Source organism: Arachis stenosperma, chromosome 9, assembly GCF_014773155.1.
Source record: "Arachis stenosperma cultivar V10309 chromosome 9, arast.V10309.gnm1.PFL2, whole genome shotgun sequence".
Taxonomy (NCBI): Eukaryota; Viridiplantae; Streptophyta; class Magnoliopsida; order Fabales; family Fabaceae; genus Arachis; species Arachis stenosperma.
Window position 1 is genome coordinate 51,575,095 of NC_080385.1, and position 22,243 is coordinate 51,597,337.

General features: G+C 33.9%; 1 protein-coding gene across 3 annotated transcripts in view; it reads left to right on the forward strand.

Moving 5' to 3' along the window:
- The first annotated feature begins 697 nt into the window (after positions 1-697).
- LOC130951436 (bifunctional 3-dehydroquinate dehydratase/shikimate dehydrogenase, chloroplastic-like) overlaps positions 698-22,243 on the forward strand; it is a 32,865-nt gene continuing 11,319 nt past the window's right edge. Inside the window, exons 1-10 of one of the 3 annotated variants that reach the window (XM_057880085.1) lie at positions 698-823; positions 1,457-1,701; positions 3,254-3,359; positions 4,109-4,327; positions 4,703-5,049; positions 5,892-5,955; positions 6,148-6,256; positions 6,349-6,489; positions 6,572-6,720; positions 8,363-8,525. In XM_057880085.1, coding sequence (XP_057736068.1) covers positions 803-823; positions 1,457-1,701; positions 3,254-3,359; positions 4,109-4,327; positions 4,703-5,049; positions 5,892-5,955; positions 6,148-6,256; positions 6,349-6,489; positions 6,572-6,720; positions 8,363-8,525 — 1,564 coding nt within the window. In that variant the 5' untranslated portion in view covers positions 698-802. Of the gene's footprint in view, positions 824-1,058; positions 1,109-1,456; positions 1,702-3,253; positions 3,360-4,108; positions 4,328-4,702; positions 5,050-5,891; positions 5,956-6,147; positions 6,257-6,348; positions 6,490-6,571; positions 6,721-8,362; positions 8,526-22,243 lie in introns of those variants that run through there. The other 2 variants (XM_057880086.1, XM_057880087.1) reach the window with 2 other exon arrangements.

The following is a 22,243-nucleotide window of genomic DNA, read 5'->3' on the forward strand; positions in this document are numbered from 1 at the left end:
TATTTTATTTAATTTAATATTAACAATTTTATATATGTAATATTTATAATTATATCTAAAATTATTTAATTATTTATTTTTACAAATACAAAATAAAATAACTCTAATTTTGACGGTTTTGGATTATTTTTTATTATTTTTTAAATTTTTTATGTAATTAGTTTTAATTATTATTATTATATTAATTACGTTGAATTATTATGAAATAAAATAGTTTTTCAGTCCGTTGAATTACTCGGAGTAAAATCTACCATATCCAAAATAAAGACAACTGAAATTAAAAAAAAATACTGATTATATATGTTAAATACGTGCGTCCGTATTAATGTCTAAAGTTTTCTTACTTTTTTCCGTTCTGATATAAAAATTTAATTTTAATATATTATTATTATAAAATTATTTTATATATATATATATATATATATTTAATTATATAATATTATATCAATAAAAATAATTATTTTTTATATTAATCACGTAAATAATAATTTAAAAGAACAATTGTGGCTGTTACACTATTAGAGTTTTAGTGTATCAAAATTAACTTCTAACGTAATTAATTACTATACTATTTATATATACATGAATATCAACATATATAGGCATGATAATATAGCTCACCAGACACCAGCCAATACCTACTTAAATAGCCTATTCGATCTCTTGAACATGCAACATTATTTTTCTTTTTCTTTTATTTTTTTCTTATTCGTTCTATTTTCTCTCTGAAGCTTATCTTACTCGATCACTCGCTGGTTTTGTTGATTATCCTCCCACTACTACTCGTTTCGATCCTTTCGAAATGACCATGGCTAATGTTCCGGTATTCATTTTCTTGTACAACAACATGCAATTGCTTCGCAAGAAGAGTTAGGAACAAAAATAGATAAATAAATAAACAAAAAGAAACATTGTAGTTTATTAAATTCATAATATTAATTGATATATATTTCATCATGTCATGTTAGTTATTCTAATGTTCATCATGCATCCAAATGACATCACTATTTTATTTCTTTTTTTTTTCGCTTCTCTTTTCAATATGCATGGTCAGGAATAAGAATAGGATGAAAATTTCTATGAACGAAATCCGACCCGTCAGTAAAATGTATATATTTTCTTTAATTTTTATATGTATTGTGTTGTGTATAAATATATTCCGCTTGTCTTAATAGAAACCACAAAAATTGAAATTTTATATTTTCTACTCATCAAAATTATGATATTATATCATAAAATTATTTATTTTTAAAAGTTTGTATTATTAATTAAAAGATAAATAAATCTTTTCAGAAAAAATTTAAGTCACAAAGTAAAGAATTAATTATTATTAAATTTATAATTTTTATCATCCATAAATTTTATTATTTTGATTCGAGAGTGATTAAATTCTCATTTTCTTATTTAGAGGAACTATAGATCCGATCCTTGTATATCTAACAAAAAATACATACAGTTAGTAGGGAAGGATCTTGGAACAGTGGCGGGTGGAGGAGGAAGAGGAAGAAAAAACTCATGTCTAGTATGTGCAGTAATGATGGCGAAATCAGTGGAAGAAGCGTTGATTGTGATGTGGAAAGCTAAAGAAGCTGGTGCTGACCTTGTTGAGGTTCGGTTGGACTTGTTGAAGAACTTCAATCCTTCACATCATCTTCAACTTCTCATCAACAACCGCCCTTTGCCCACCTTAATCACTTACAGGTAATAAATAAATAATCATGTTACCATCACAATTTTATTATCATTTTTCAATGTGTACATATGTGTTTGTTACATATATAATTATTTATGTTCTTCGTTCTATTAATTTAAATTTCTTTAAAAAATAATTTTATAATATAATATTAAAATTTTTATGATTCAAAAATTTAAAATTGGATCATTGTTGATGTAAAAAAAAAAAAAACCATTGACATAAAACAAATAAAAAAAATCTATGAAACATTCAAACAATGTCAAAAGAGATTTTTGTTAATGTACACCTTTCTAATAACTTAAACTTTTAATAGAAGTGATTTTATGAAACTGATCATCCACTTTAATTTAGTTTCTGTATTTTCTTTATTTTTTTCTGTTTTCTTAAACACTCGGTGATGAAACCATGTATGTTCTGCATCGATCAATGCATCTAATAGGAAATTGAAAGACTTGCAATGATTACTTCCTACAAAAAATTATAGATTCAGGATTTGAAAATCATACCTTTAAAAATCTAATATATATATATATATATATATATATCTTAAAGCAATACACTTTATACAAAATTGTATTAAAGAAAATAGATCCACACATAACTTTCCATTTCACTTTAACAAGTTCAAATGTAATGTCTTACTTAAGGAATCAAAAGAAAATATATAAAAGAATGTCTCTAAAAAATTGTGAAAAAAGTATTGTATAATAAGATGTTATACCTTATTAATTACATACAAGATCATGTTAAAAAAAAGTTGAGAAGATCTATTTTTAAAATTACACATAAAAAATTATATATTTTCTTTAATTTAATATTGTTTTCTAACTTTAGATATGTATTTTTTAAAATTTTAAAACTGTAATATAACACAGAGATATCACATGAGACTAAAAAACGTGAATTTAAGTAAATGAAGAATAATTAGAAGTCTTAATTTATTAATGTAATTCTTAAATGATTAAAATTTAAATATATACGTATTTTTTGAAAATATTAAAAACATTAATTTTAATATACTACTAGTATAAAACTATTTTACACATGCATTCAGTCATTCAAAATAATTATTAAAAACTATTTGCATCAACGTTAAATTCATTAGAAAAAGAAAAATTTATTTCAAAGCATTTTTATTTAAACATTAAAAATTAACTGGAACGGTCAATATATTTATATCTCATTGAAAAAACCGTGTTATGTTAAGTGTCACCTACTCACCTAATATTGAACATAAACATAAAAAGCTTCACTATGCAACGGGTGGAAATTCAAGTGTAGTCAATTTTACGTGAAGTTGATACTTGAGAGCTGTTAAATGATTTGACTGATTTGATTAAATTTTCATCTAACAGTTCTCAAATATCAACTTCATATGAAATCCCTGAGTTTTCACCCCATGCAATAATAAAAAGATTTAAAAATATGAATATGGATGATGTATAAATTGTGAAATTTATAGTATTGTACTGCAAAATTATTATATTGACTTAGCTTTTGATGGTGCATGTACTACGTACATAATGTGTGTGTTGATGAATTGTACTTTGGTATCAGACCAATATGGGAAGGAGGACAGTATGATGGTGACGAAAGCAAGCGACAGAGTACTCTACGCCTAGCCATTGAGTTGGGTTCTGACTTTGTTGATGTTGAATTAAAGGTAATTTATGTCACTGCCATCTTCTATACCTACCTTGTGTCATATAATTAATAATCACCCAATCATTTAAGTGTAAATAAAACGTCAATTTCATTCAAACTGTATTCATATTTCACTCGATAATGAAGTTTGTGTGAATTCACATAGTTTTCTTTTCATATATAATCTAGCTAATTGCTGTTGATTAGTATTATGGATTAAATATATATAATATATATATATATATATATATATATATATATATATATATATATATATATGAATATTGTATGGTAAAACGCAAGGAGAAAAAAAAATATGGTGGGATTGAAATAACTATCATTCTATATATTAAAAAAAAGACATTAATATTCCAATCAATTTTTTTGTGTATTTTGACATAATAAGAACAAACATTCATTCATGAAATAGTCATATATAGTACTTACAGATAAGAGAAATTCAAACATTAGATCTAAGTCTAATGAAAAAAAATCAAACACTAGCTCTCCATGGTTTATTTCTTTCCACTTTAGGTTCAAAAAGAGAGAGAGAAAGAAACGCAGAGGTTTACTTCAGAATGAGATCCGTGTCTATATAGTAAATAATGTACTTTACAATGTCCCTCGTTCTAAATGCAATCTATATATCTATTAAGAAATAAGATTAGTTTTCTTTTTATGATTCCTTTTTTTTATCTATTAACGTCAATTTATTATTTTATCATCATAAAATAGAGTATATAAATTTTGCTTAATTATTTACTGAAGGTAGCTCATGAATTCTACAAGTCCCTTGGAGGGAAGAAGCACGAGAGTGTGAAGATCATGGTATCTTCACACAACTTTGAGAATACTCCATCCATTGAGGAATTGGGTAATCTTGCTGCTACAATTCAGTCGGTTGGTGCTGACATCGTAAAGATTGCAACAACTGCCTTGGATATCACGGACTCAGCACGTGTTCTCCAAGTCCTAGTGCATTCTCAGGTATTTTCACCTTCACAAAAATTAAATCACCACTATATATATTTTATACTTTTATTGTATTTTAGTTATAGATATAAATTTATATTAGAAGAATGATAGAGACCCTCAAAATTTATTGTTTTTGGTCATCAATAATTAAAAGTGTGGACTTGTTGAATTACTAAATTAAAAGAATTGAATTGATGGTTAAAAGTAATAGTAAAAAATAATAAATTTTGATGGACTTCTAGTATTTTTTTTATTTTAATATAACAGAAGTTTTTAATATATGATTTATTTTGAGCTATTTTATACTTGTTGATGAGTCCAGAACTTTATAAGTTGAAATAGGAAGGACAGTTAACATTTTAACTGAACAATGATAATTGTATATAGGTGCCAATGATAGGAATAGCAATGGGGGAGAAAGGATTTATGACACGAATACTGTCAGCAAAGTTTGGAGGATTTCTTACCTTTGCTTCAATGGAGGCTGGAATTGAATCAGCAGCAGGGCAACCATGTATCAGTGACTTGCTGGATTTGTACAACTTTAGACTCATTGGACCAAATACCAAAGTGCATGGCGTTATTGGAAACCCAATTAGCCATAGCAAAAGCCCTCACGTTTATAATCCAGCTTTCAAGTTTGTGGGATTTGATGGAATTTACTTGCCCTTCTTGGTTGATAGTGTCTCACGTTTTCTTCACACTTTCTCATCTCTTGATTTTGTTGGATACAGGTATGTAATTATGTATCCTAACATGGATTGTTTCTTCCTGTATGATTTGATTTTGGACATCTTTATGATACAGAATGGGCAAAATAACCATTTTTCGAGGTTTTTTTCTTTTTTTTTTTTTTTTTTGTTATGCTAACTTACTATTGAAATTTGAAAGGAATGTGAATTTGTTTCAAGTAGAGTAAACAAATTAGAAGTTAGATAGAGTAAACAAATAGAGCAGTTAGTTAGAGTAAACAAATGTAGCAGTTAGTTGGTTAGCATGAAAGTTAAGCAGCTTGAGTCAGTTAGAGGTATTTAGTGAAAAACGTCGTTTCACATAACACGGATCTCTTTCTCACTAGTGATGGTCATAAAACAATATGTATTTTACTCTGTTTGTTCATGTGAAACGCGTCATTTCGATGAAAATTAGACACTAATATAAAATGATGTCATCATTTTTATTCAGTATATGTGACAAGTTAACGTGACAAATTAGAATGCTATTAACGAAGATGAGTTTAGGAATTAAGCGAGTTATGGTTGTAAATTTTGGGTACATCTTGGATCATTTAAAATTTTAAAAATCAATTTTATGATCAATTTGAGTAGTATAGCTCATATACTAGCTAACTGATAGTTCCATCTTGTATATAAGCATCATCTCTCAGATCCGATAGAGATAGAAGCTTCTAGCACACTTTCAGATCAACGCACAACAACAAACTCTCCCTCTTTTGTATCTCAGCTCTGTTTCTTGCATTCTGAGAATCATAGTTTTCTTCTTTCCCAACCATTGTATACAAATACAATAGTTACTTAAGCTAGTTCTTCTTCTTATTATTTCTTTAATAATACAGTTACACGATTCCTCACAAGGAAGATGGACTTAGGTGTTGCGATGAGGTGGATCCTATTGCCAAGGTACTTACCCTAAAAGGTTATCCCATAATTGTGGATGCTATGGTCTTAAACTGCAGTTGTAATTATAGTTAATTGTGGTGTAATGTGAAAATAAAAGTAATTAATTCATAGACTGTAATTTAAAATAATATAAACTAATGTTTAGTGTTAACAAATGTTTAATTTCTAACAAAATCTTTGTTATTTTTTCAGGAAATAGGAGCTATTAGTTGCATGATTAAGAGGCTACAAGATGGAAAACTACTAGGTTACAATGTTGACTATCTTGGGGCCATTACAGCTATTGAGAAGGGACTAACAGGTCTCTGTATGTTTCAATTATTTTTTATTTAAATTGTTAATATAAAAACAAGCTTTTATTAATTAGTTACCTGTAAATATGTGAATTTGTAGAATCAATCGGAAGATCCAAATCTAGTTCACCTTTATCTGGAAGACTATTTGTGGTAATAGGAGCTGGTGGTGCAGGAAAAGCACTTGCATATGGTGCAAAAGTGAAAGGGGCAAGAGTTGTTGTTGCTAATCGTACATATGGTATCATAATATTTTTGTCTTTGCTTTATTAGAATTATTATTCCTGATTAATTAACAATTATGCTTAATTAATTAATTTCAGCCAAGGCCAAAGAACTTGCTAAAAAAGTGGGAGGAGAGGCTATAATTCTATCTGACTTAGAGAAGTTCCACCCAGAAGAAGGAATGGTTCTCGCAAATACTACATCTATTGGAATGAAACCAAATATTGATCACACACCCTTACCAAAGGTTTGGAGTGAGTTAATGTTGCATAAAATCCTCAAAATGAGCTAAATTTATTGGCTTAACCCATATACCCAACTTAAATGAATGAATTTTTATCTTTAAAATTAAACTCGTAAAAATGAGAAGTTAAAAGTGTTAAATGGACTTGACATGATTAATCCGAAAAAATAAAGTTAAAGGGACAAGTCATGAGTTAAACTAGCGGTCTGTTTAAAATTTTATTTTTTTTATTTTCCAAAAAAAAGAGTAATTTTTTTTTCAATTTTCACTAGTCCAATTTAAAACCTGACTCCTTTGCTAAAAAAAATTGTTTGTTTACATTTTTCACTTAAAGTGACGGTTTTTGTAAAAAAAAATATTATTTTGGTGCCAAAACTATATTTTTATCTATTTTTTTTTAAATAGGGCAATAGACTAATCTATATAACTCATTATATTAGTTCATAGTTGTAAAAATTGGATTGGACTGATTCGACTAAAAAATCGGTGAATCAGACTCCCAACCAGTCTGGTCCAGTTTAAAAACTGTTTAAGATAAAAAAAAAAAAAAAACTGATAAGAATCAGTTAAACTAGTAAAAATCCGTAAAAAACTAATTTAACCGAACCGCTCAAAAAAAATTTTAAATTTGATAAAGGTGTGGTTTGAAGTTATTCCTTGTTATTTCATATGCTAATTATTAATTATATAATAAAATTGCATAATAATTTTTCTTAATATTTTTTTAATTTTATATTCACTTATATTCAAATTAATTTTTTTATCATTCATAATTATTAATATAAATATTATTAAATATGTGTAATAAAAAATATCAAATATTTCTATTAATTATAGTATAATTCTTTTTTGTATAATAATATGATATTTGTTAATATTATTGTTCAATAAATACATATATTATATAACAATATAATAAATATAAAAATATTTTAATATAAAAATAATATAAAAAAATTTTATCATGAAAACTATTAAAATTTTATATACTTATTTAATAATAACTGAATTATAATTTATTGATTATAATTTATTAAAACTTAATTATTTTTAAAATATTAGTTAAATATATATTTTAAATTTTAATTTTAAATTTTTTATTATTTTATATTTTTTATTTATATATGATTGATTTTTATTGGTTCAACCAATAATTTATCAGTTAAACCAATAAATCAATAAACTAATAGTCTTTCAATTATCGGTTTGATTTTTACAACTATGTGTTGGCCATGAACTGTTTATGCTTAAAAACTAAAACAGTAAAACTAGTGAATAAACGAAAATAAACGAGACAACTCCTTTGATAACACTAGTGTTGCATTTACATATATGCGCATACTGTTAATTATGTTGGTTTTGATGGAAATGATTAATTTCGTATTTTTTTTGTCAACAATATATTAATTCGAAGGGTTAGTTATTAGTTCTTATTTGATAAGTGTGTGAATAAATTTCAGTTAAAAAAAAAGGTTGGTGGTGAAGACTCTCATCAAATAACAAGATATGGGTCTGAATTTGGTTAATTAAGCAAACATATCAATTTCACAGAGCTTGCACTCCTTGCTGGGTCTTAACGAATCTCAAGTTATTATATATGTAGATTTCATGCCACTTAGTGTTTGTATATTATATTAACACGCAGGAAGCCCTGAAACACTATTGTTTGGTGTTTGATGCTATATACACACCCAAATCAACAAGACTCCTTCAAGAAGCGCAAGAAGCTGGAGCTGCTGTAGTCTATGGTACAGAAATGTTCATCAACCAAGCATTTCAGCAGTTTGAAAATTTCACAAATTTGCCTGGTATGTACCAAAGAAAAAAAGAGACATTCTAATAAAAAGTGAAGACTTTGAGTTAATATTCAATTTGGTCCTTAAAATTTAAGGTCAGACTTAAATTGACCCTTAAAATTCCAATTGACTTACTTCGCCTCCCAAAATTTATAATAGTAATTCATGTTAACCCGTGAGCTGATTTTCATAAATGGCGTGTTGATTTTACATGTTAACTTGTCAAGATTTGGATCCCTTGCCTAGATTCTATATGACTAAGACTTACTAGACCTCCTAGAAGCTTGATTGGCTCCCAACATCCTTACGAATATGACAATAACAAGTTTAATTTAAAAATTTTGCGGCTCTGAGAGCAACAATCAAGTTTTTGGAGTTCTAATAAATCTTGATCGCATGAAAGTTTGGCAAGCAATCCAAATCATAACAGGTTAATGTACCAAATCAACACGTCGTTAACGGAGACTAGCTCAAGGGTTAATGTGAGTTGTGATTATAAATTTTGGAGTCCAATTTAAGTCTATTGAAATTTTAAGAGTCAAATTGAATCTAATTTTAAATATCAAGGGCCAAACTAAATATTAACTCGAATACTTCTATATAGAAATTTTATTGTACAGTGTAAAGATCTTTTTAAAATGAAAAAATATAGGTAGACAATGAAAATACTAAACAATGTGAACAAAGGATTATTGCATGTTTATTTCACTAGGTATCCGGATGGTTATTCTAATATTAAAATTTAGGTGTGTAATTTGGAGGTATAGTATGTTTTGATTTGATTGGTAGTTGTTCATGTTGTTCAAAAAAATTATTGGTTACCTAGCATAACCTTTTAAAAATTATTCCAAAGAGTGACATGTACCCTTTGAAGTTTAAATTTTCTTGTTTTAATTAATAAATGTAGCGGATTAACAACAATTACAAGAAGTAACTTTATAAAGAAAAGAAAATATGGTACCACATGATAAGAATAAAACACAATTCCCTACTTGCAAGAATTAGAGGAGCAACAATATCTACTCACAACAAGTATTGACACCAGCACAATAATACCCAATAGCAGCAAAAAAATCACATAAACTAGAAATTAGAAACAAGCTAACACACCAAGATTTTTAACGTGGAAAATCTCCTCAATGTGAGAAGTAAAAACCACGAGTCACCAAGACCAGGATATAGCTTCACTATGATGAAAAATAGGGTACAAGAGAGTCACAAATTACTGCACAAAATGTGCATACAACAAGCCAAACAACCCAAGCTTCAAAACTTTCAAAACAAGAACAAGAAGATGAAAATACCACAAAACAGAGCTACTGTGTGTGGCTAATATCTCCAGCTACAGACATCTAATTGAAGATTCGAATAGTGAAATCAAAGAACCAGATGTGTAGAACACACTGTCCAAATTTGAGCTTGATCCAACGGTTAATGAATCTGCAACAACCAATTTACAGAGACAGCTTTGTATATGTGCAAAAATGACTTTCTCTCTTCTCTTCTCTCTAGTATTGGTGTTCTCCTTTCAAAATGATCTCTCTCACTCAACCCTAACTCACTTCAGCCACTTCAACTATTCATGGGCTTCGATACTAGCATTTGGACTTTTTCTCTATATAGGAAGGGAGCCCAAAAAATCCAACAAATCTCCCCCTCACTACTATATGGAGGTAACCGCCAATCTGGCGATTAAGCGACAAACTTCAAACTTCCATCTTAGTAATGCCTTGGTCATCATATCAGAACCATTCTCATCAGTATGAACCTTTTCAAGTTCCAAAAATTCAGCATCCAAAGCATCACGTATCCAATGATACCTCACATCAATATGTTTGGATCGAGAATGAAAAGTAGAATTTTTACCAAGATGTATAGCACTTTGACTATCACAAAACAACACATACATCTCTTGAATAAACCCGAGTTCCTTCAAGAATTTCTTCATCCAAAGTATCTCCTTGCACGCTTCGGTAATGGCAATAAACTCAGCCTCGGTAGTAGACAAAGCAACACAGTTTTGAAATCTTGATTGCCAAGACACAGCTCTACCCGCAAAGTTGATCAAGAAGCCTGAAATGGACCTTCTAGAGTCAATATCTCCTGCCATGTCTGAGTCAGTGTAACCAACTAGAATAGGCTTATCACTTTCATAGCACAACTTCATGTTAGAAGTGCCACGAAGATATCTCATTATCCATTTTACAGCATTCCAATGCTCTCTTCCTGGGTTTGAAACAAAACGGCTAACACAACCAACAGCATGAGCTATATCCGGTCTTGTGAACACCATAGCCTACATTAAACTACCCACGGCTAATGCATATGGAACTTTTTCCATGTCTTTCTTATCTTCATCACTTGATGGACTTTGCTTGCAACTCAATTTGAAGTGTGTAGCAGGAGGAGTACTAACGACCTTTGCTTTCTCCATTTGGAACCTGTGCAACATTGTCTCTATGTATTTCTCCTATGACAACCAAAGTTTCTTCTCCTTTCTATCACGCTCGATTCTTATACCAAGAATCTCCTTTGCTGGCTGATGAGCAATGATTGTTGTCGGTCTAGAATTTCTCTTGTAGAAATAAGAACTTCGTTGTAAGCATAAACCCAAACCAACAAACAATTCTCACATCAAATTAAAATTTGGTTGTCACAAGTAACAAACCCCAAATAAGAATTAACCAAAGTATTTAAACTCCGGGTCGTCTCACGAGGAATTATAATGAAGTGATCAATTATTGGCTATGAAGGGACAAAGGGGGTTTGATTGATAAATTGGCAAGAATTTAAATGACAAGAAAAGTAAATCAAGTAAGTAATTAAAGAAAGCAATTAATGAAGAGAGACATTCATGGCAGAGATTGAGAATATAGACTTTCTATCCTAGTCATGCAATGATTAATTCATCATATTTAGTCAACCCCAACAAATGGAAGAATGTATCATGTTATCTTCACATAGGGAGAATGTCAAACAAGACTAGTCAATCATATCACAATAATAACAAGAATTTATCTTATTAAGTCATCCTGAACGATAGAGGAAGATGTTATATTATCCTCACACTCCAAGAAAGTCTAATAAGACTAGCTAATCTCAATCCAAAAGTTCTAATCACTTACGAATTAAATTAGCAAGAGACTAGAGTCAATGGAAATCATATTAACTAATAACTCTAGATCACCAACCTAAGTTGGGTATCCATGACTCAAGATTGCCTAATTACTCTTTCCAAGCCAAGAATGCTCAAGATCTACTCTAACATCCCACCAAGCATTTTATCAAACACTTGGTGGGTATAAAAGGAAAGCATGGTAAAAGTGCAAGAATAATAAGCCTACCAACTACCAATTATAAGGAAACTAAAATTCACAACTCAAATCATCAATAAAAAGAACATCAAACATCAATTGTATTAATAGAAAATCCAAATCCAACAAGTGTTCATTAATCCTAAACAAAGAGGCATGAAAAGAGAAATTAACAAGAGAGAGCAAGAGAGTTACACTACTAAAGCATGAAAATGTAGAAGAAACAAGATGAAATCAAGAAATTACATTTAGATCTAAGAGAATTTAACTTAATCCTAACCTAATTCTAGAGAGAAGAGGGTTTGGGCCTGAATTAAGTGCTCCCTCCTTGCTCTAGCTTGAATTCTGCATGAAATAGCTTCAGGAATGAGTTGGGTATGGGCCTGGGCAGCTCAGAAATCGCCCCCAGCGTTTTGCCTTTAAGTGAGTCACGTGCGAGCATCGACGCGTACGCGTCATGTGCGCTTACGCGTCATGTGCGCGTACACGTCGCCGGGCAATTTTCCATCCACGCGTACGCGTCATGTACACGTACGCGTCGCCATGCGACGTCACTTCTGAGCGCGCACACCTTGTACGCCTGTGCGTCCAATGATGCACTCCCAATCCTTAATTCTTCATGTATTCTTCACTTTTGTATGCTTTTTTCTTCACTTCTTACATCCAATACTTGCCTTATAAACCTGAAATCACTAACAAACATATCAAGGCATCGAATGGAATTAAGGTGAATCAAAATCACTAATTTAAGGGTCTAAAAAGCATGTTTTTATATTTAAGCACAAATTGAGGGAGAATTACAAAACCATGCTATTTTATTGAATAAATGTGGGAAAAGGTGATAAAATCCTCTAAAATAAGCAAAAGATAAACCACGGAATCGGGGTTTATCACTAGCCCAAAGTCCTTCATTGCAAATGACATTGCAAGTTGCTTCTTCAACATATCAATCCTAGAAGCATTCTGACCAACAATAAGCATGTCATCAACATATATCAAAAGGATAATAAAATCATTACTAGCAAACTGTTTAACAAATACACAATGATCAGAAGTAGCCTTCTTGTAGCCTTGTTCTGCCATAACAGACTCGAACTTCTTGTACCATTGTCTTGGAGCTTGCTTCAAGCCATACAAGCTCTTCTTCAATTTGCAAACATGATCCTCTTTGCCTTTTACCATGAAACCTTCAGGTTATTCCATGTAAATTTCATCCTTAAGATCACCATGAAGGAGAGCAGTTTTCATATCCATCTGCTCTATCTCTAAATCAAGACTTGCAACTAAACTCAAAATAGTCTTAATAGAAGATCTTCTCACAAACGGTGAAAAAATTTCATTATAGTCAACTCCCTTTTTCTGCCTGTAGCCCTTGACCACTAAATTAGCCTTGTACCTTGGACACTGAGAATTTTCTTCATGTTTCAACCTATAAACCCACTTGTTTTGCAAAGCTTTCTTTGCTTTTGGCAACTTCACAAGCTCAAATATTTGATTAACATACAAGGATTTTATTTCATCTTGTATTGCATCAAACCATTTCTTATTGTCGTCACCTTCCATAGCTTCCGCATAACATTCAGATTCTCCCCCATCAGTCAAGGTCACATATCCATCAGTAAATGTTGCATACTCACTAGAAGGATACCTCGTTGAAGGTCGTCGCTCTCTAGTAGACCTCCTAGGATGGAAACCTAGTGGATCTTTAGGTAGCTCAGGTTGATTATCAGCATCATCATCAACTGGAGCATCAATCGGATCTCCCATCTCCTAGTCATTAGGAACCAAAGGCTCATTTTGCTATATATGCTCCTGATCTTGATTCTCTGTTTGTTTTAACAAAGGAGGCGGCTGAACTGGATCTGCATCAGTCAAGTCACTGCTCTCTTGTGATTGACTCTTCTCTGCCTTATCAATGTCTTCAATGGTCTGGTCTTCAACAAACTTTACATCACGGCTTCTTACAAGCTTCTTTTCAACTGGATCATAAAGCCTGTAACCAAACTCATCTTGACCATATCCAATAAAAATGCACTGCCTCATCTTCACATCCAACTTGGACCTCTCATCCTTTGGAACATGAACAAATACTTTGCATCCAAAGACTCTCAAGTGACCATACGAGACATCTTTGCCAGATGGTGCACGAAATTGCAATAACACTTTTGCAATCCCGCACAACTAACCAGCAAGTGCACTGGGTCGTCCAAGTAATACCTTGCGTGAGCAAGGGTCGATCCCACGGAGATTGTCGGCTTGAAGCAAGCTATGGTTATCTTGTAAATCTTAGTCAGGATATCAGAAATTATCAGGATTGATTGTAAAAAGCAAAAGAACATGAAAAAGGTACTTGTTTTGCAGTAATGGAGAATAGGCTGAGGCTTTGGAAATGCTCCATCTTCCGAATCTCTGCTTTCCTACTGTCATCTTCATCAAACACGCAAGGCTCCTTCCATGGCAAGCTGTATGTAGGGTTTCACCGTTGTCAATGGCTACCTCCCATCCTCTCAGTGAAAATACGTCCTTGATGCTCTGTCACAGCATAGGCTAATCATCTGTCGGTTCTCAATCAGACCGGAATAGAATCCAGTGATTCTTTTGGCGTCTGTCACTAACGCCCCGCCTTCAGGAGTTTGAAGCACGTCACAGTCATTCAATCATTGAGTCCTACTCAGAATACCACAGACAAGGTTTAGACCTTCCGGACTCTCTTGAATGCCGCCATCAGTTCTAGCTTATACCACGAAGATTCTTGTTAAGGAATCCAAGAGACATCTACTCAATCTAAGGTAGAACAGAGGTGGTTGTCAGGCACATGTTCATAATTGAGAATGATGATGAGTGTCACAGATCATCACATTCATCCGGGTTAAGAGCAAGTGATATCTTAGAATGGAAGCAAGCATGATTGAATAAGAAACAGTAGTAATTGCATTAATCCATCAAGACACAGCAGAGCTCCTCACCCCCAACCATGGGGTTTAGAGACTCATGCTGTGGAAGGTATACAAGAAACGTGTAAAAAATGTCATGAGGTCATAAGGTACTGATACAATGTCAAAAGATCCTATTAATAGTAAAAGCTAGTATCCTAAGGTTTACAGAAATGAGTAAATGACAGAAAAATCTACTTCCGGGCCCACTTGGTGTGTGCTTGGGCTGAGCATTGAAACTTTTATGTGTAGAGACGTTTTCTGGAGTTAAACGCCAGCTTTCATGCCAGTTTGGGCGTTTAACTCCAAGTTTTATGCCAGTTCCGGCGTTTAACGCTGGAATTTCTGATGCTGATTTGCTACGCCGGTTTGGGCCATCAAATATTGGGCAAAGTATGGACTATCATATATTGCTGGAAAGCCCAGGATGTCTACTTTCCAATGCCGTTGAGAGCGCGCCAATTGGGCTTCTGTAGCTCCAGAAAATCCACTTCGAGTGCAGGGAGGTCAGAATCCAACAGCATCTGCAGTCCTTTTCAGTCTCTGGATCAGATTTTTGCTCAGCACCTTCAATTTCAGTCAGAAAATACCTGAAATCACAGAAAAACACACAAACTCATAGTAAAGTCCAGAAAAGTGAATTTTAAATAAAAACTAATAAAAATATAATAAAAACTAACTAAAAGATACTAAAAACATACTAAAAACACTGCCAAAAAGCGTATAAATTATCCGCTCATCACAACACCAAACTTAAATTGTTGCTTGTCCTCAAGCAACTGAAAATCAAATAAGATAAAAAGAAGAGAATATACTATAGACTCCAAATTATCAATGAAACTTAGCTCCAAATCAGATGAGCGGGACTAGTAGCTTTTTACCTCCGAACAGTTTTGGCATCTCACTTTATCCTTTGAAATTCAGAATGATTGGCTTCTTTAGGAACTCAGAATCCAGATAGTGTTATTGATTCTCCTAGTTAAGTATGATGATTCTTGAACACAGCTACTTATTGAGTCTTGGCCGTGGCCCAAAGCACTCTGTCTTCCAGTATTACCACCGGATACATACATGCCACAGACACATAATTGGGTGAACCTTTTCAGATTGTGACTCAGCTTTGCTAAAGTCCCCAATTAGAGGTGTCCAGGGTTCTTAAGCACACTCTTTTTGCCTTGGATCACAACTTTATTTCTTTCTTTTTCTTTTCTTTTTCTTTCTCCCCTTTTTTTTTTTCGTTTTTCTCCTTCTCTTTTTTTTTTTGTATTCACTGCTTTTTCTTGCTTCAAGAATCATTTTTATGATTTTTCAGATCCTCAGTAACATGTCTCCTTTTTCATCATTCTTTCAAGAGCCAATAATTTTAACATTCATGAACCACAAATTCAAAAGACATATGCACTGTTTAAGCATACATTCAGAAACAAAAGTATTGCCACCACATCAAACTAATTAAGCTAGTTTTAAAGATGAATTCGAAATCCTGTACTTCTTGTTCTTTTGTGATTAAAACATTTTTCATTTAAGAAAGGTGATGGATTCATAGGACATTCATAACTTTAAGGCATAGACACTAAGACACTAATGATCATAAGACACAAACATGGACAAACATAAGCAAAGAAAAATTCGAAAAATAGAAGAATAAAGAACAATGAGATTAAAGAACGGGTCCACCTTAGTGATGGCAGCTTGTTCTTCCTCTTGAAGGTCTTATGGAGTGCTTGAGCTCCTCAATGTCTCTTCCTTGTCTTTGTTGCTCCTCTCTCATGATTCTTTGATCTTCTCTAATTTCATGGAGGAGGATGGAATGTTCCTGGTGCTCCACCCTTAGTTGTCCCATGTTGGAACTCAATTCTCCTAGGGAGGTGTTGATTTGCTCCCAATAGTCTTGTGGAGGAAAGTGCATCCCTTGAGGTGAAAGCTTTTGCCTTCTCTTTCCTCTTTCTAGAGGTTTCTCCAGCCTTGGATGCCATAAATGGTTATGGAAAAACAAAAAGCAATGCTTTTACCACACCAAACTTAAAAGGTTTGCTCGTCCTCGAGCAAAAGAAGAAAGAAGAGAGTAGAAGAAGAAGAAATGAGGAAGAAGGGAGTGGCTCTGTGTTCGGCCAAAGAGGGGAAGAAGTGGTGTTTTGGGTGTGTGAGAATGAAGGAGTGAAGATGGTAGTGGGATTTGATAGGTGGGGGGTTTTTGGGTAAGAGGTATTGAGGTGATTGGTGGATGGGTGAAGAAGATGAGAGAGTGGTGGGGTTGGTTGGGGATCCTATGGGGTCTACAGATCCTGAGGTGTCAAGGAAAAGTCATCCCTGCACCAAATGGCACTCAAAATCACGTTTTGAGGCATTTCTGGCGTTAAACGCCGGGCTGGTGCCCATTCCTGGCGTTTAACGCCAGGTTCTTGCCCTTTTCTGGCGTTTAACGCCAGTCTGGTGCCCCTTTCTGGCGTTAAACGCCCAGAATGGTGCCAGACTGGGCGTTAAACGTCCAACTGCTAGCCTCACTGGCGTTTAAACGCCAGTGAGTTCTTCCTCCAGGGTGTGCTGTTTTTCTTCCTGTTTTTCATTCTGTTTTTGCTTTTTCAATGGATTTTGTGACTTCTTATGATCATCAACCTACAAAAGACATAAAATAGCAAAGGAAATTAGATAAAATAACATTGGGTTGCCTCCCAACAAGCGCTTCTTTAATGTCAGTAGCTTGACAGTGGGCCCTCATGGAGCCTCACGGAGGCTCATAGCAATGTTGGAACCTCCCAACACCAAACTTAGAGTTTGGTTGTGACCTCCCAACACCAAACTTAGAGTTTGACTGTGGGGGCTCTGTTTGACTCTGTTTTGAGAGAAGCTCTTCATGCTTCCTCTCCATGGTTACAGAAGGAGAACCTTGAGTCTTATAGTTTGCACTGTCTGCAAGCCATGGAGTTTCCTGAATAGCAAACAATTGCTCATCCGGAAAGATTTCAGAGATCTCAGTAGGAGGGAGGGATGCTCCTGCTACTGGTCTAGAAGGTTTATCTTCTTCTTGAGGAATTTTCAGAATTTCTTTTATTTCCTTTAGTTCCTCCAGATCAGGCTGAACATCTTTAAAGATGTCATCTAGCTCTGATTCAAGACTTTCAGTCATATTGACCTCCTCCACCAAAGAGTCAATAATATCAATGCTCATGCAGTCATGTGATGTGTCTGGATGCTGCATAGTTTTGACAACATTCAACTTGAACTCATCTTCATTGACTCTGAGGGTTATTTCCCCTCTTTGTACATCAATGAGAGTTCGTCCAGTTGCTAGGAAAGGTCTTCCTAGAATGAGAGTTGCACTCTTGTGCTCCTCCATTTCCAGCACCACAAAGTCAGTTGGAAAGGCAAAGGGCCCAACCTTGACAATCATGTCCTCTATTATGCCTGATGGGTGTTTAATGGAGCCATCAGCAAGTTGGAGGCATATCCTGGTTGGTTTGACTTCTCCCGCCAACCCAAGCTTTCTGATAGTGGATGCAGGTATTAGATTGATGCTTGCTCCAAGATCACATAAAGCTGTCTTGGTGCAAGCACCTTCTAATGTGCATGGTATCATAAAGCTTCCAGGATCTTGAAGCTTTTCTGGTAAGCTTTTCAGAATGACTGCACTGCATTCTTCAGTGAGAAACACTTTTTCAGTTTCTCTCCAATCCTTCTTATGACTTAAGATCTCTTTCATGAACTTAGCATAAGAAGGTATTTGCTCAAGTGCCTCTGCAAACGGAATCTTTATTTCAAGAGTCCTTAGGTAGTCTGCAAAGCGGGCAAATTGCTTATCCTGCTCCGCTTGGCGGAGTTTCTGAGGATAAGGCATCTTGGCTTTATATTCTTCAACCTTAGTTGCTGCAGGTTTATTCCTTACAGAAGTGGTTGGAGAAGCCTTTTTAGAGGGGTTACTATCAGCACTCTCAGGTGTCTGAATCCCTTTTTGCGTTTGAACGCCAGGATTGGGTGGAAATTGGGCGTTTAACGCCAACTTTTCCCCCTTTTCTGGCGTTTGAACGCCAGAACTGGGCAGGGAATGGGCGTTTAACGCCAGCTTTTCCTCCCTTTCTGGCGTTTGAACGCCAATAGCATTCCTCTCTGGGCTCTTACTGTCCTCAGAGGGATTTTGGATAGTGGTTTGGCTATCCTCTGTCAATTGTTCCTTATTTGGCTTTTTGCCACTTTGAGCAATGTTATTCAATGTCTTCCCACTCCTCAGTTGAACTGCTTGGCATTCTTCTGTTATCTGTTTAGATAGTTGCTGCCTTGTCTGATTCAATTGTGCTTCCATATTCTTGTTAGCAATTTTGGTTTCTTGGAGCATTTCTTTAAATTCAGCTAACTGTTTTGTCATCAGTTGTAATTGCTGATTAAGCTCAACCATCTGTTCTTGAGGGTTAGGATCAGTGGCTACTGCCATAACTTCTTCTTTTGTAGAGAACTCATTGCTAGAGTACAAATATTGATTTCTAGCAACAGTATCTATAAGCTCTTGAGCCTCTTCAATCGTCTTCCTCATATGTATAGACCCACCAGCTGAGTGGTCTAAAGACATCTGAGCTTTTTCTGTGAGCCCATAGTAGAAGATGTCCAACTGTACCCACTCTGAAAACATTTCAGAGGGGCATTTTCTAAGCATACCTCTATACCTCTCCCAGGCATTATAAAGGGATTCATTATCCCCTTGTTTAAAGCCTTGGATGTCCAGCCTTAGCTGTGTCATCCTCTTTGGAGGGTAAAAATGATTCAGGAATTTGTCTGATAACTGTTTCCATGTCTTTATGCTTGCTGTAGGTTGGTTATTCAACCACCTCTTAGCTTGATCTTTTATAGCAAATGGAAACAGTAATAGTCTGTAGACATCCTGATCTACCTCTTTATCACGTACTGTGTCAGCAATTTGTAAGAATTGTGCCAGAAACTCAGTAGGTTCTTCCTGTGGAAGACCGGAATACTGGCAATTTTGCTGCACTATGATAATGAGTTGGGGATTTAGCTCAAATCTGCTTGCTTTAATGGGAGGTATACAGATGCTACTCCCATATGCAGTTGTAATGGGGTTAGCATATGACCCCAGAGTCCTTCTGGACTGCTCAATTCCACTTAGGTCCATGATGGAGAAAGGGAAATGATATGAATTGCAAGTAGATTATTTACTTATTTAATTATTTATTTATTTATTATTTTTTTTTAAAGTGACCGAAAAAATATAAAATAAGATAAATAGAGAATAAAATAAATTTTCGAAAATTAACATAAAATAAGATCAAAGCAAATTGAAAACTGAATCAATTAGTTAATTAAAGAGATATGATTGATAATTATTTTGAAAAAAGATATGATTGAGAAGATATGATTGTAAATAAAAATGATTGAAAAGATATGATTTTGAAAATCTTTGACTAATTTAATGCAAAATTTCGAAAATTCTGATTAAAACAAGGAAAGGATATATTTTTTATTTTTAAATTTTAATGAGGAAAGAGAAAAACAACAGAATGACACTAAACTTAGAAATTTTAGATCAAAGCAAAGATAACAAACAAGAAAACTTTGAATGTCAAGATGAACACCAAGAACACTTTGAAGATCAAGATGAACACCAAGAACAAATTTTTGAAAAATTTTTAAGTGAATAAAAGCACAAAAGACACCAAACTTAAAATTTTTAGAAAATCAAACACAAATTTTCGAAAACTTAAAGGAAAACACAAAGAAGACACCAAACTTAAAATTTTTATGAATAAAAAAGGGATTAAGAACATGCAAAAACGAAAATTTTAAAAGAAAAAATAAAAGCATGCAATTGACACCAAACTTAGAATATGAAACTAGACTCAAATAAAAGACTCTAAACCAACAAAAACAAAACAGTCCTAATCTAAGCAACAAGATAAGCCGTCAGTTGTCCAAACTCGAACAATCCCCGGCAACGGCGCCAAAAACTTGGTGCACGAAATTGCAATAACACTTTTGCAATCCCGCACAACTAACCAGCAAGTGCACTGGGTCGTCCAAGTAATACCTTGCGTGAGCAAGGGTCGATCCCACGGAGATTGTCGGCTTGAAGCAAGCTATGGTTATCTTGTAAATCTTAGTCAGGATATCAGAAATTATCAGGATTGATTGTAAAAAGCAAAAGAACATGAAAAAGGTACTTGTTTTGCAGTAATGGAGAATAGGCTGAGGCTTTGGAAATGCTCCATCTTCCGAATCTCTGCTTTCCTACTGTCATCTTCATCAAACACGCAAGGCTCCTTCCATGGCAAGCTGTATGTAGGGTTTCACCGTTGTCAATGGATACCTCCCATCCTCTCAGTGAAAATACGTCCCTGATGCTCTGTCACAGCATAGGCTAATCATCTGTCGGTTCTCAATCAGACCGGAATAGAATCCAGTGATTCTTTTGGCGTCTGTCACTAACGCCCCGCCTTCAGGAGTTTGAAGCACGTCACAATCATTCAATCATTGAGTCCTACTCAGAATACCACAGACAAGGTTTAGACCTTCCGGACTCTCTTGAATGCCGCCATCAGTTCTAGCTTATACCACGAAGATTCCTGTTAAGGAATCCAAGAGACATCTACTCAATCTAAGGTAGAACAGAGGTGGTTGTCAGGCACATGTTCATAATTGAGAATGATGATGAGTGTCACAGATCATCACATTCATCCGGGTTAAGAGCAAGTGATATCTTAGAATGGAAGCAAGCATGATTGAATAAGAAACAGTAGTAATTGCATTAATCCATCAAGACACAGCAGAGCTCCTCACCCCCAACCATGGGGTTTAGAGACTCATGCTGTGGAAGGTATACAAGAAACGTGTAAAAAATGTCATGAGGTCATAAGGTACTGATACAATGTCAAAAGATCCTATTAATAGTAAAAGCTAGTATCCTAAGGTTTACAGAAATGAGTAAATGACAGAAAAATCCACTTCCGGGCCCACTTGGTGTGTGCTTGGGCTGAGCATTGAAACTTTTATGTGTAGAGACGTTTTCTGGAGTTAAACGCCAGCTTTCATGCCAGTTTGGGCGTTTAACTCCAAGTTTTATGCCAGTTCCGGCGTTTAACGCTGGAATTTCTGATGCTGATTTGCTACGCCGGTTTGGGCCATCAAATCTTGGGCAAAGTATGGACTATCATATATTGCTGGAAAGCCCAGGATGTCTACTTTCCAATGCAGTTGAGAGCGCGCCAATTGGGCTTCTGTAGCTCCAGAAAATCCACTTCGAGTGCAGGGAGGTCAGAATCCAACAGCATCTGCAGTCCTTTTCAGTCTCTGGATCAGATTTTTGCTCAGCACCTTCAATTTCAGTCAGAAAATACCTGAAATCACAGAAAAACACACAAACTCATAGTAAAGTCCAGAAAAGTGAATTTTAAATAAAAACTAATAAAAATATAATAAAAACTAACTAAAAGATACTAAAAACATACTAAAAACACTGCCAAAAAGCGTATAAATTATCCGC